At 35.3% G+C, this 16320-nt stretch overlaps 1 protein-coding gene across 1 annotated transcript in view; it reads left to right on the top strand.

Annotated features, from left to right (window-relative positions):
* Positions 1 to 16320, top strand: part of SPATA16 (spermatogenesis associated 16) — a 203872-nt gene that overhangs the window by 155219 nt on the left and 32333 nt on the right. Inside the window, exons 5-6 of the mRNA XM_036930913.2 lie at positions 892 to 1039; positions 16003 to 16146. Of these exons, the coding sequence (XP_036786808.2) occupies positions 892 to 1039; positions 16003 to 16146 (292 nt within the window). The remainder of the gene's footprint in view (positions 1 to 891; positions 1040 to 16002; positions 16147 to 16320) is intronic.

Raw genomic sequence — 16320 nt, 5'->3', positions numbered from 1 at the left:
TTCAAATCTATTATTTTTCCTTATTGGTTGTTACCACTCTTAGTTGTCAGGGACCAACGTTACTCCTAAAAATAAATACGTACTTTTATAAAATGCTTTTATGCTATTTTCCGAAAAATGAGGTAACTATAGATATTCCTACTTTTTATTCAATGTTCAAGTCCCATTAGAAGGAAAAGTTGTAGGCAAAGTTTAAATTCCTTTTAAAACTTCACATAGCTTCCTCTTTGCTCTGTTTCAAATAGTAACAGACCTGTTAAAGCAGGAAGCCTAGGGTGATGGCAGGCTTTATCGAGAATGGTCCATGAGCAAAGAAAATTCAAAGAAATTCTTAAATAGCCAAACCTATCTCAAGTGGCTCTTGTGATCTAGAGGAAAAGAAAGATTTACTGGAAGCAAGTTGAGAAAGGATTTCTTATTCCAAGAGGCTTGTCCATGTATTGCAAGAAAAACTATTGTAGTTTATCTAAGTTTATGTTATTTATAAAAAGTACTTAAATCTAGATATTTCAATTAGTTTTTTAAAGTACAAATTGCTCATCAATGTCTGTTCCTAAAATAATATGCTTTCCTTAAATTTACTTTTTATTTTTAAAACCAAATAAAAGAATGACACTTCAGAGAGTAGAATTTGTATTTTTATCTTAAAGCAAGCCCAGTTTATGTGTCTATTTATATACTTTCTTCATTTAATTGGTTTTCTTAATATGAAGTAGAATTTCCAGAACTAGTCAAAATTTTATTCTAATGAATATGTAAGACAAGAATATGTTATCTTTGCAGTACAGTATACAGATTTTTAAATCATCCATAAAGGTAATTTTATTTTTTTTATTCTTAAAAAGTCGCATATTGTTATTGATGCCAAATGGTTTATTTGCTTCCTCTCAGGCCATGCTTGAAGAAGCCATCACCAGAGCAGAATCTTTCTCAGTTATGTACACACCATTTGCAACAAAAATCAGAGCTGATAAAATAGAAAAACTGAAAGAGGTTTTCACAAAAACTCATCCTGCATATGTGGAATATATCTACACAGGTAAGATTCAATATCTTCAACTTATCAACTGATACTCAAGTTCCATTAAAACTAATACAGGGTCATTATTTCTGGTTCATTTGTTTATTGTTCCTTTTTTAGGGGTATGCTGTTTTGATCCCAAGTGTTGAAATGGGAAGTTATTTTAAGGTTCTAAGTAGGGCTAGCCCTATCAGTTTAGCACAATATTCCTCATGCTATCATGTTTCTATATTTTAAGAAAGATAAAACCTAGAAACTCTAAGGTTTTTTAAAAAAATTAAGGAATAACTTGTGGTAAAAATGCCACCTTTCCCCATATCCTTAGCTAAGTCATTATAATATTTTCTCAAAGATGGATTTTTTTTCCCAGTGCCTGATTTTTCTTTCCTTCCTCCATCGATCTCATAACTCAAACCTCCTCATTTCTGTATATTCTTGAATCATGGGTATAAAAATGAGATTTTGTTTGACAGTCTTAAAAAGTAAAATTCTTTTTTTACTTTTAAAATACAAGGTAATTTGACTTTTTTACATTCTTAAAAAGTTATATATTGTTATTGATACCAAATGGTCTATTTGCTTCCTCTCAGGCCGTGATTGAAGAAGCCATCCCCAGGGCAGAATCTTTCTCAGTTATGTACACACCATTTGCAACAACAATCAGTGCCTGCTCTTTCTTTCCTTCTTCCATCTACCTCATACCTCAAACCTTTTTTCTCTGTATTCTTGGATCACAGGTACAAAAATGATATCTAGATAGCCACCTGCACATAGAGGCACAAAACTGGTATTATCCTTTTTCCCTCTTTTTGTCTTTGGAAGCCACTTGCTTTTATTCATTCATTCAGAAATGCTTTTTACTGTCTACTATAAACAAGTGTTATTCTGAGTTAAGAAAAGAATTTTCTTGTACTAATTAAGAACCATTCAACAATAACTACATGTTAAGTAAAATTTCTAAATGCTCATACCAAATATCACATCCTCCTATTAAGTCCCCTTCACCCCTTTTTCAAGGTATTGGGGTCAAGTAACTGATTTATATGATTAATAATGTTGGTGATCCCTTTTAAGTTCCCAGGTACTCTACATTCATTATATCTTGTTATTTATTCCCATAACATATGGAGTGGGATGATTCTCCTTAGAAACAAGAAAACAATAACCAGAGAAAACAAACAGCTTTTCAAACGCACAGCAAATCAGTAGTGGCAGGCATTGGATTTGAACCCATGTCCTTGCCATTGAGCTACATTATTTCCATCTGATAAGTGCAGAGGCATGATAGAAGCATCAAATTGAGGTCTTATGGAGTCATTTTTCTCCACAATGCCTCAAGCTCTTCAGAAGAAAGATATTAAATAATTCTAAGTAGTGATAATTGAGTAGTGAATCCCTCAAGAACAATGAGAATTTGAGGACAAAGAAAGGGAAAAAAAGAAAGCACAATGCACGCTACAGTGCCCATTGAGGCTGATTACTCAACTTGAGCATTTTTTAAGAAAGTAGATAAAAATTTTTCAGAACTCACATTTTCTGCTAATTGTTATAAATCATTTATCATTTTGTTATGGGTATCTTAAGGTTTTTGTGTTTTTTATTTTTATTTTTTCCTGGGGTGGATTAATAGCACACAAAAATCACATCTATCTAGTGTCACAGAAAATCAATCAGATTTAGTATCTCCATGTCTAGTGTCAGAGTCATTGAAGAGAGATTCATTGAGGAGATCACCAGTTTGCCAGTCCCTCTACTGGTAGAATTTAATTCTATTTAACCTACTTCACATAGAAGTCATGAAGATTAATTAATACTTAGGAGCACTGTTGCCACTGAGAGTTTAAAAACAATAATAACATTAATAAGCCAGATTCATGCCTCATGTAACTCCATCAAACCTGCTATCAAGATGAATTATAACTGTTGGCAAGACATTTCATGCTAAAACATCTTATACTTCAGAAGAAAAGATAATTATATGTTACTAATGTTTCTATTATTTTAAAATTACTAATTGCTAGAGTATGACAATGCTGGATGAGAACCTAGAGTAGAAAGATAGAGCTTCTAGAGGGAGAAGAGGAGGTATAGAAGACAGTCTAGAATTTTAAATTTTATTGGGATTGGTTAGGTTCTTGGCTCTGTAGACCCTGTACTTTCGGCTAACAAGGCTATTGCATTAATGACATTATTTGCCTCTGTTGTAAATAATTAAAGAATTTTCCCCAAAGCCATGGATGGAACGATAGTGAAACCATTGTTGCTAACTATTTGTGCATAGTCTTAGGGGTATGGCTTGTTTTCCCCCAGGCAATACCAAGATGAGTGAAGTCACAATGCTTAAGAAGAGGGAAGGTCAGATGTTGTCTTTAGCTTTATCATAACAATATTGGGGATATAGGCCCTTTATATGTACACCAATCATTCGTACCACACAAATTGGCCCAATCTAGAGCCGCTCTCTAATTCCATTTCCCTGCCAGAATGCTGGCTTGTGAACCCAGTTACCTTCTGAGTCTTACTCTATAAATCTCTACTCCTCTGGAGACTGGAAGTCATTCTAGCCCTGTCTCCAACTTGCTATGTTTTTCTGCCATTTCTCTTTTCCCCTTCTCTATGCTCCAGAATTTCAAGATCCTCAGGACAAGAAGAAGATCTACAGTAGAGACAAGTGGTTTGCTCACTTATTTATTTATTCATCAAACATTTATTGAGCACATATATTCCAGACACTATTCCAAGTAATGCTAGAATACACCTGCTGCTAAGAAGGGATCCGACTTTAGTAATTTATACTTCAAGGTGAATATTGTACCTCAGATCTCTTGGATGAGGAGTCTGTGTATCAAAGTTTTGCTGGATAAGTAGTTATTATCATTAAAACTTGGAGGCTAACACATTTAATTCTCCCAGCAAGGTCTGGCAAACATGCCACTAACTCAGAAACTCTGCCCAGCTCAGGTCACCTTCACCGAGCCTAGATAGTATTGAGTTCATTGCTCTTTGATCATGTGAAAATGCAGTGAGCCCAGCAATAGCTGGCAGAGATGGTGGTGAGGAGCAGGAAGATATTTATGATAGGCATCCCCCAGGCACTGTTTCTCTCTAGCCAGCTCCCAATTTACAGTCACCTCTGCGAGGAATTTCCACATGAAAAACAGATGCAAAGGGAAAAAACCATAAAAATAAGTTCATCTGAAAGCATACATCGGTCTAAACACTTTTAATGATTGCATTGAACAGACCAACTAAATTACTGATTTCTTATTAGAAAAACCCACTTCCCCCTCAGTTGCAGGTGCTAGGACTATATTGCCCTTATAACTTCTGCAAGACTGGTGAAGGAGAGTTAAGATTCAAATCTGCCTTGTGGAACAACCAGGTTTATACACCCCAGGAACTTACTGTACACCCTTCACTATTTTTGGAATATGGTAAGACACACCAAAATCTTAAAGCCATATTATAATAGAGCTGTATTGTATTATGTTTCAAGGAGAAAAAAATTACTGAATTTTTAGCAGTGTAGCTATCCATTTTTCTTATTTAAGGAAAAATCCAGATTCATAGGGAGTAGTCAGAGTATATAAAACAAATAATAATTCACCAGCCCCAGAATTATTATGTTTTCATTTATAAAGATTTTGCTTGATATTTTTATTCATATATTCTAGTGAAATAATGCAATTCTGCAAAGCTCTTATTCTTGCATGGTTGTATTTTAATAATAATAAAGTAATACAATAAGCATAGCCTGTCTCCTCTTGATGAAAATATCAAGATTTATTTGCTAAATAAATAAATATTCAGTAATGGATCTCTGCTTAGTAATGTTTAATAGAAAAGTTTTCTGGATCAGATATCAATTACTTTAATACTTAGGTGGATAGTCATATTTTGTCTTTCCAAAGCAATTTAACTCCCAAGAGTAAATATGTATGTTCAGAGGAACAATATATTGTTTTAAAATAGACCTTTAAAAATTGCTTTTCACTGAAATTTACAGTCTTGTTCCTGCTCAGTCATCATTTAACAGTAAGGATAGCAGGTTCTTGTACTCTCTAAAACATGAAGTTAAAAATTTCTCATTTTATTCTTTTTTCTTTAAAATGTTATAACTTTATCATAATCAAGATTTTCAGGATAAGACTGTTTTCTTCTTTGTAACTCACTTTCTCAAATGGAAAAATTTACAGAATTAAAGAGCCTACATCCCCAATATTATTATGAAAATGTTATGACCACATTAGCTATAAAGATGATAAAACATCTCATATTTGCACCACAGAATTCTTGTTAGAAATGCAGAATCATTCCCAAAGTGAAAAGGCCCTGATATGTGGGGCTAAAGGTCTCTGTTCTTAAAATATTAAAATGTTGGTCTGCTCAGTGGGAATGTGGTATTCTGGCACCGCTGTAGCTACTGAATCAACGAGATCGCTTGTCCTTTGCAGTAGCAGGTCACAGCACTGTGTGCCTCTGGTCTCCATCATCTGCTGTCCCTTACCTTGTATGATTGCATGTGTCCTGGACCTTCCAGGAAATATAATGCATCCTGCTTAGTAGGTTTTCTTATGAGATCTGACTGATGACAGAAAGGGTTGCATCTAAAGAAATGCCAGTCAATAAATCCAAAAATAAATGGCAGTAACATAAATTTTTACTGCAGCCTCTCAAGAAAAACCAATGGGTTAGAGCAAGATGGAGTGGTTGAAATGGACTGTGCAGCAGGAAGCAGGTATTATAGGTATTGTATCCATAAAGCTCAACAAAACCTTGTAATGCATGCAAACACACACTTACACGTCTCTTTCCCACTCCAAGCAATCCAGATATACCCCCTAAATTTATCCCCTCATAGATAGAAAGGTTAGTTACTTTCCAATGGCATTCTTGGTAGTTTTACCAATTTCTCAGGTTCTTTTCCATCACTAGTTACCCAGGTCTCTAGTAAAAAGCTCCATAACCAGTTCAGAACTGAGCTTATCTTAGCAGGTAAGGGAGTAGTGAGGTAAGTATTCGTGTTAAGACTTTATTTTTCCTGAAACATTTACTTTGCTGTCAAACCTAGCAACTCATAGTATTGTAGCTAATAATTAGGCCCTGCCATCTAATAAACTATGTAGCTGAGGATTAAAATCCCTAAAGATGGAACTCTCAATCATATAAAACAATGTCTCTGCATTCTTAATTTTAAATCTACAAGTCGGTTCTATGTGGAATTAGACATTTCTATTTTGTAGTGTTATTCTTTTTTTAATTTAGTTTTGCATATTCAGTATTCAAGTTCAATTTATTTCTGCTTTAATACTTGGCTCACAGTTAACTCATACCTTATAAGGCAGGAACATTTCTTCATGAACTTGTGGCTCACAGGTAATCTCTGCTTTTTGTACATTTAAAAAAAAACCCACTCATGCTATTTGTATTTTTCCCTTTATTGATTCTTAAAAATATTTCATTGAGAAGTATCACACAGATATGAAAATGCACAAAACACACACACAGCTTAATTGTTACAGAATAAAATCAGTTCAGAAACAAAACATTGCCAGTTCTCCAGATATCCTCAGCTGATCCCTTCCCAATCCCAAGTCACTCCCTATCCCTTTCCAAGGTAACTACTCTCCTGACTCTAAGAATAATGACTTCCTTACTTTTCTTTACAGTGTTATCACCTAACCATGTATTCCTAAATTCCAAACTTTAATTAACCTGCTTTGAAACATTATAAATGTGAAATCATGGAGTGGATATTCTTTTCATCTAACTTCTTTTGCTTAATGTTTGGTTTATGAAATTTATCCATGCTTCAAAAAGCGTTAGTTCATTCATTTTTATTATATAATATTCCATTATCTGAATAGTCCAGAATTTATGTGTATATTCTACTGGTAATAAATATTTGGATTGTTTCCAGTTTGTGACTACTACAAATAGTGCTATTATGACATTCTCATATATGTTTCCTACTGTAATATATCTAGAAGTATAATTGCTGAGTCATACAGTATATATATTTTGCCTACACTTGTTATCTTCTGTTTTATTTTGTTTTGTTTTAATAGTCACCCTAATGGGTGAGAAGGAGTATCTCATTATGGTTTTGATTTGCATTTAATGATTAGTGATGTTGAGCATCTTTTCATGTGCTTATCGGCAATTTTCATATCTTATTTGGAGAAATGTCTATTCAAATCCTCTCCTATTTCTCATTGAGTTATCATTGAGTTGTAGAAGTTCTTTATATATTCTGGACATTAACCATTTAACAGATACGTGATTTTCAAATATCTTCTCCCCTTTCATAGGTTGCCTTTTCACTCTGTTGATGCTGTCCTTTGATGCACAAAAGTTTTACATTTTGATGATGTCCAACTTACCTACTTTTTTCTTTCATTGTCTGTGCTTTTGGTGTCATATTCAAGAAATCATTGCCAAATCCAGTGCCATGAAAAGTTTCCCCTATGTATTCTTCTAAAGTGTTTATAGTTTTAGGTCTTATGTCTAGGTCTTTGATTCACTTTGAGTTAATTTTTAAGTTAATTAAATGGTAAGAATAAGGGTTCAACTCCATTCTTTCACATGTGGATATCCAGTTCTCCCAGCATCATTTGTTATAAAGATTGACCTTCTCCAGTGAATGGTCTTAACACCCTTGTTAAAAATCATTTGGCCATATATACCAGGGTTGATTTCTGGGCTTTCTACTCCATTCCAGTGGTCTCTATGTCTCTCTTTATGCTAGTACCATTACTGCTTTGATTACTGTAACTTTATAGTAAATTTTGAAATAAGGAGATTTGAATTAGTGTGACACTTCCAACTTTGTTTTCCTTTTCAAGATTGCTTTGGCTTTTTAGAATCCATTGAGATTCCATATGAATTTTTGAATGAACTTTTTATTTCTGAAAAAGTCTTTGCTGGAATCTTAATAGGGATTGCATTTAATGTCTACAAAAATTGTGTATTTCCTTTTCTGATATCTTACTGAACACTTGTCTAAACTACTAGACTTTCAGTTTATCTTCTTGGATTTTTTATGTAAGTAATTACCTATTCTTAAGTAATGTCAATTTGGTCACTTCACCTCCAATATTTATATCTCTCATTTTTATTTCAGGTCTTATTACTTGGGCTAGAAATTCCAAAGCTGTACATAATAAAAATAGTGATAATAATACTGGTCAAAGGCAGTCATTTTGTTTCTGAGTTTGATGGGACTAAAACAGATTAAAAGTAATTTTATCACAACCAGACTACTAATAGTCAATAGTGAAAAGTAATATGTAACACCTAGTAATCAAGATAATCCCTTCTTTTAGATTTCCATATACAAGCGATAGCTTATTAAGTCCTAAATCAAAGTGTTTTGATTTTCAAATTTCATAAGCTAACCACAGAAAATTACTGAGTCATTACCATAAGGTCAGTTGGCCATTTATCATGATAATTCATGATTAATAATAGATTTTGTACATGATAATTATGATAATTCTTCATTTTTAAATTGTCTTCAATAATTGCTCTGATTAAATGAAAAATTGTAGCACTGCCAAACCAATTTCAACAGAAAACAATGTTGTTATAATAATGGCATACCAAGATGTATTCAATTTTGCTATCTTTGTACTAACTGTAAAAATTAAGATTCCTAATCCTCAAACTGTTATATTTCTTTACTAAGGAAAATATTTTTCCCAGATAGTCAGCTTGAAGGGTTTATGACTGTCTTAAATCTTAGCAATAATATTTTAAGGATTCATAGTATTTGTAGATATACCAAACTACTAGCTAAATACCTTTATCAGGAGTCCTTAGTTTCAAGAGGTAGGAATCACAGCTCAAACTGACTCAAGTATATTTAAGCTTTAAAGAGGCAGGGTGAGGCCTGAGACCATCGATTTACATAACTGAAAGATCCATGAGCGGCGCTGTCTTTAGACACAGCTTGATCTAATTGCTCACTCACTGCTCTATTTTCTGCAGTTAGCTTTGTTCTCAAGTTCTTTCAGGTGTTCTATTGCCTGTACAATGCTCAAATGCCATTACAGGTCTTGAGTGATGCTGTCCTGAGGAAGAGTGAGTGCCTCTTCCACACAATTCCTGGGACTCACTTTTTCTCATTGGCCTAAACTGCGTGGTACACATTGTCTCATTTTTAGAGCAGGTAGGAATTGAGAGAGTCCTCCAAGGGAATAAAGGGGAGGAGGGAACACATGCTGGGTAGCCAACAAACCAGTGTCCATTCCAGCCCTTATATAGTGTAAAAATACAGCCCTTTATGGGAATTAGAGAGATATTGTATTCTTCAGTGATTGTGAGTCTAATAAATATTGATGAAAATAGCAATATCTTTAATGTTTGTATGTCTCACATCTACTTTGGTGGAGATGGAACTTCCCCAGAATAAGTAACAATATAGTAGATTAAACATAAAACTCAGGAACCAATAAGAATTTCAAATGAGATGGACATGAACTATGCCTAAAGATTCTTCGTTTTTCCAAGTTCATATATGAGTTATAAGGGGAAATTTAAATATACACAATTGGTTTTGGAGAGATGGACCAGGAGCCTGAAGTGAAAATTAGGAATCTTAGGAATGGATACCAATTTTTTCCACTCATATCAATAGCTCTGAAATTATAATGAAGGTCAAAGGGGAAATACAATTTACTATACAAAGATTAATTATACATATAGCTTTCTCACACATCAAATGCAAAAATTAAAATATGATATCTACACTTTTAAAAGTAGAAACTCTTTTATTACTTATGGGAGAAATTAATGAAAACTTAGCTCCAAAGTTGCTGCCTTTTGCTATTTTCCAGTTGATGTGAATTTGTAGATAACTTCCAAGATAGAAGTATTGGCATTAAAAGGGGTACAAGATAAAACTCAGAAATTGATTGGGAAAGAAGTAATGACAAAGTGTTGCCATTATGAAGGTACCGTAGCAGCTAAACTGAAACTGATCAGTAAAAAGAAGTCATATAAAACTGATATGGTCCCATCTCACACTGAGCAATTGGGACCTTTAGAAATGAGATTTTTCTCTAACCCAAAATGTCAGAACATTTTGTTATGGACAAAGGGCAGAGAAATGACAGACACAAGGAAATAGAGAAGGAAATGAAACTGAGAGAAAGGTGATGACAGAACACTATCAAATTTGCATGTTTCTAAGAAGAGTTTTTAAATCTCTGTGACTTCTCTTTTTTTAAAAATTGTTTTGAAAACTTCATTCACAATCTGCTGGCTGCGGTTATGCTGAGGTGTTCAACAGAAGACACTGATAATGTTGGCATCTGTGTTTTGCATTTTACTTCCAGAGAGCTCAAATTTTATTTTATGGATACTTAACTTCATAACAGATAAAGCTATCCCTCATATTATCAGATGACTCTGCAGATCTACAGTCAATAGTTCATGTATCTGAAGATGCTTTTCTGGTGCTGCCGGCAGTTTCACTGAGCCAAACTCTCTCTATTAATCCAGTCTTATTTTGTGGCTAAGAGTCCATATTTCCCAGAGAATAAGATGCAGCAAAAGTACCATCTGAATATGAAACTAATTTTTCCATCCAGGCCAAACTGCTCTGTTTATTTGAGCATCTATACCACTGAGTTATCTGATACATTTTACTTTTCCTACTCACCCTTCAAAAAATGAACAGAAATCACTTAAGGCATAGGTAAAATGAAGAACCAAGACTGTGTGATGGTCTTTTCTAAGCTTAGTGACAGAGAAGGTCTGGACACTTCACTAGTTTTGATGTTTTGAAGTTCTATTTTTATTTGGACCATTAAAAATTCAGGTTTTGAAAAAGTTTGTTTTTAGATTCAATTCAAGTATTTATTGAGAACCTACTCAGTCCTTGGAGCATGAATATAACCTGAAGATGTGATCTTCAAAAGAATTGAAATTATTGGGGAGGTAAGATATACCCTCATGAAACATTAGGAAATTCACTCTGGAATGAATGGTCTAGATGTACCAGGGTACTGAAATATTCAGGAAAGCCTTCACAGACAAGGTAGTACTTAAATTAGACACATCCAGAAGGATAGTGATCTTGAATAAAGGAAACATAGGGAGAATTGGTAGATGTTTATGGATGGGAAAGCAGGAAGAGAAGTTCAGTAGCAGGATAAGCATAGGCTGGTACACACAACAAAATCAGTAGAGCTGATGATAAAGGTTCGTACTGGAGAAAGCTAAGAGTTAAGTATAAATCATGAAACAGATGCACACAGTCAAGAGCCTTGAATACCAGGCAAGAAGACACGGGACTTCCTGAGGAAGAATGTGTCAGTGACAAAGGTCATGTCTGAGAAACATTCACTGGGCAGTGGTATTGAAATACAAGGGCATGAAGTGATGCTGGTGGCAGTGAGGCTGCTTGGAAAACTTTCTGTAATCCAAATATTTATGATCAGAAATTTGACCAAGGTGATGGCAATGGTTATGCAAAGAAAGGAGTTAATGTGAGATGTATTACAATAAGCAGATTTAATTAGTTTTTGAGACTCACTAAATGTCAGGGAGTAAGAGGAAAGAAAAGTCAACAATGGCTTCCAAATTTTAAGCCAGAGTAATTGGATGAATAATGGCTATCCTTATAATGTATTAGTGAGGAGCAGGGAAGAAGGAAGTTGTGGAGATTATAAAAGTAACTTTTGAGGAATATGTTTGCTGCTTTTGAGGTAACTTCTGTGATGATGAGCAAATAGCAATGTCATTTGGAGATGTGTTTCAATTTGGTGAAATTCTTCAGACCAGACTATAGATTTGATCCCCAATATTTGGGTTAGAATTAATAACTAAGCCACAGAATGGAAAAGTTCTCCCAAGAGTATATTATGACAAATACAGTGGTCCAGAGACAACTTGGAGGAGCACAGGACGAGAGGGCAGAAGAAGAAAGGGAGAAAGGGGAACCAGAAGGGATGTGTGTGTAGGAGAGAGGCGGAGACAGACAGATGGACAAAGAGAGAAATAGAGGAGGGAGAAGAGAGAACTTGTCACTGAACTTCGGGGAGATGACTTTGAGAAGGAGGACAGCAGTACAGAAGGTCAAAAAGCATTTATAGCTTCAAGACCTGAACACTGGTCTGTTTCTGCCCTCTGTGAGACAACAGAAGGTCTGTAATAAAGGGTAAACTTCATTCTCTTTTGCTGAGGTTAGACAGCTTTCAGTTGGGAGGAAAAGAATGATTATGTTTCTGCAAGAAATTTAATCTGTATAATCTATCTTTGATATTCTTTTTTAAAGCATCCACTTCCCTAATGGCAAAAATTTGAAACTGTGTAATATCTGCGAACTGATTTTTAAATAATAAATTTGGTGATTGTCATCTAAATTTAATCTCCAATTATGAAAAATTGTAAAGGAATGTATTAAGGGGTTTATTCCTCCCAAGTTTTCTTCTGATACGACAGGAGCAAAGAAGACATGTTTAATCAATTCAACTTTCCTACCAAAGGACAATACAATCCGGTTAACTTTCTTATCCATCAGAAGCACAGGGCTTTTCGGACGTAGGTAGCAGTTTATGAGCATAAAATTGAGAACAATTAGCACTCAAATTAATGTTACATGAGATTCAACATCTGGTAAGTATGTCGTCATTTTGGGTCATAGACCACCTGCTAGGCTAAATGTTCATACAGCTTCAGTTTACTGTGCATACAAATGGAATAAGAATGATACTTCAAAAAAATTTTTTTTCTAAATTTAACGATATGTATGTAAGGGCCTCTCACAGTTTAAAAGTTTGACTAGACATTAATAGTGGATTGAACAGGGGATGAAACGTAAAGGGTCAAAAGGAACAGAAAACACTTCTACTGTGCAAGCCTATTCATAATAAATTAACTTTAGAGCTAACATTAGTTTTACTAATCAATCTAATCACTGCCCCTATTAATACTGATCTCCTTTGTATGCACCAAATATTTAAGATCAAGAAGGGGTCAGTCTCTCAAAGTCTTCATGTTATTTCTACAGTAGAGCCCTCACCAGAGGCAATTAAGGTGCACCAGAAAATGCCAAATCTCAAGATGTGCTCTACAACCTCCTATAAACACCATTCCATGCACAGCACACCCTAATCTATTCTGAATGTCAGGACTCTGGGCCCTCCAGGATCACTTCAGTGTAAGCCTTAAAGCCTTGGAAGTGTCCTGCAGGGAACCCTCTCTGAGCTGCAAGCCGGTGCTTACAGGAGGCATCAGGGTGCCTGGGATCCAGGAGCTTCTGTGTCAACAAGCCAGATACACCCTGGGATCCCGCGCATCATAGAGCAACCATAGGCCATTATATAAAGCCAAAGCCAAAAAATTCATTTCCTCAGAATGGAAATGAATTAATTGAATCTGGCCACACCCATTCAGGGAGCCTCTGGACATCCAGAACTAGCCCAGGAAGTCAAGGACCTCCCCATAGTACAGCCCCAACCCTCATCACCCATATGGCCAGGAGGTCCTGGGGGCATCTAAGTCAGGGAGCAAAACCAGATTAAAGAGCAAACCACAGTCAGGGAACCCATACCTTCTCCTGGCCTTGATCTCCAAAGTATGCCCATTTCTGAAAATGCTGACCACTTAGAAGTGCCAATGTCTTATAGAGTGCTGAAGGAGGACCACTATCAGGAGAAATGAGATAACCACACAGCAGGAGGGTGAGCTCGTGTCTATTTTATTTTTACTTAGTTGCCTTTTCACCTGGTGTGGTTATTGGCAACTTCAGTAAAAACTGCTGAACTCTTCCCTTCTTGTACAGAACAAGATAATATTAGGTTGGAAGCAGAGGGTGTGTCTGCAATTACCTGAGACAGATTTCAAAGGCAAAGATAAGTCCCACACTTTTTAAACTGAAATGTGGAAATCACGTTTTTGCCTTGTTTATACAAATGAGCCATCCTTTTAAAAAAAAGGTAGTTTGTAATTCAAACATCAACTAAAGGGGCATCTAATACTGCAATATGCATGTTTAAAGTGCCTAAAATTTACTCTATTCTAAGGATTTGGGGGCACTTGCTCTCCTGCTTTATATAGAGAGTAGGGAATGTTCTACTAGAACCATGTCTGTTAAAGCCATGTATTTGGCCTGCCATGTTTCCGTAACATGCTTCCCATTGATTTTCAGAATGATGATCATTGTCATGGTTAAACTGCCATGGGGATAGTTTCAAGAGTTAAACCTTTTCCTTTGACATCCAGCTGCCTGATCTATTCTGGCCCTCTGTTTGCTCACTGTGTGATCTTGGGCAAGTTTTTAACCTCTTGAAACTTCCGTTTTGTCATCTGTAAGGTGAACATAATAATATGCCGTGCCATACATGGTTGTTGAATGAAAAAGATGATCCTGAAAAAGTGTATGGCATAGAAAAAGGGCTGGATAAAAACCCCTTCAATAATATTAAGGGGTTACCTGATCCTGAGACACCAAAGAAAGACTGAAGTGTGTTTACTCTATCTGTGCTCTGTGTTTTGTTTAAAAGACATTTTGTGATATTTTAACTTCCTATAATCAGCATACATGTTAACTCTCTATTTCAGAGGCATATGCTATCTACCAAAAAAGGCCAAATGACCTATTTCAGTGTTTTCCAAACTGGGCTTTCAAAAACTGGGGCTCTGTGGAGAAGCTCCAGATGGCTCTTGCATGTGGACTGTAGACCGGGTAGGGTGGTGAGGGTGGGTGGGCCGTGCCCCAGGCTTCAAACAGCACAGCTCTACCTCTATCAACTTTAAATATTGGACTTCTCAGCAAATTTTAGTTTGAGCAAAGGGTTCTGTGGCTAAAGATGGGGATGGGGAGTAGGCAGGGAGGGTATAGAAAAAGCACTCACAGTTTATGGGTCTATTATTTTTTAAAGAAATATTGCAGATAAATAGTGAAGGGTATATTTGAACCATTACCGTTTAGCTCTGATTCTACATTAAAATTTGACCTTTAACTAAATCATAATTCATGGATATTTGGAGTTTCATCTTCTTCTCTTTCTGGCAGTGCTAATAGGGAGGGCTCATTAAACTCCCTGTTCATCATCCTTCATTCGAGAACCTATCACAATAAACCAGAGGGCTATTACTCAGAATGGAAATGAATTAAGTGAATCTGGCCTCCAAGACCCCATGGCTGACATTTGTCCCTATCCCAAAACTAATCAAGAGGCAAGCAAGCCTTAAGCAGAGCGCAGCGGTTACGCCCGTGGCCTCTGGAGTCAGGCTGCACCCGCGTGAACCCCGCTTTATCACTTAGAGCTGTGCTCTCGGGCAAGTCACTTCCCATCTGCGTTCCTCAACCTCCTACTTATAAAATGAGGACAATTTTGTAAAGTTAGCATGGGGATTTCAAAAGACAATTCATACAAAATGCTTAGAACAAGAGAATGTAGAAAATAGTACTCAGAAAATAGCTCTTACAGTCATTAACTGAGTTTGTTTTAGAACTATTTTCATCGATTTTTTCCACATCTAATTACAAAAGTCAGTACACTTATCATTTTAAATTTATTCCAATGATGGGGGGATGTTAACTAAATTAAGTAGCCTTATATTTTAATTCTCACTTTGTAATTTTTCTCTTTCCTTTCATATTACATTATTTCCTTAAATCTTTAAATATGAACAGAAAAGTAAAATTGTCTTGAAAAGGATCACAGAAAAATATTAAGCTGGCTCTGAATTTTCTATTATTTTGAATACGGGAAAGAGGACCACATAATCTAGCCATATTTTGTTACCATGCTTTGTATATGTTTTATTTTAAGAAAAACATAAATAATGATATATGATTTTGATGTATCATTTATTTGGCCTTTTGGTGTACATACTTTCACTTTGTATCTTTAAGGCTTATATCTAACATTTATTCCAAGTAAAATTCCTAAAATCTAGGGGATAAAAAACCCTGAAAACAATACAATTATAATAAAGTCTTCAGTTCCTTTTCTGTTGTATTTCAGATCTTCAAGGAATCCACATATTGCCGCAGACAGTTAACTGGTCATCTTTTCCTTCCCAAAAATATCACTTGATACTTGGGTTCAAAAACAAAGAAGGGAAATTTTTGGAAAAAGTATCAAGTAGGAAACTGCCAACATTTACTGGTAAATCATCTGAACATCTTATTATGTTTCAATAATATTACAGGAATTGTGCAGTATTCATTCATCAAGTCTTATTCATCACAAGGCTTAGCATATAGTAGGGCCTACACCCCCAGAAATGCTTGTTGGGGGGTAATTAAGTACTTCAAATCTTTTTTTGTGGGTTAGTTAACA

The sequence above is a fragment of the Manis pentadactyla genome, chromosome 1 (assembly GCF_030020395.1).
Source record: "Manis pentadactyla isolate mManPen7 chromosome 1, mManPen7.hap1, whole genome shotgun sequence".
In the NCBI taxonomy this organism is placed as follows: domain Eukaryota; kingdom Metazoa; phylum Chordata; class Mammalia; order Pholidota; family Manidae; genus Manis; species Manis pentadactyla.
This window is presented reverse-complemented; position numbering and strand designations above follow the sequence as displayed.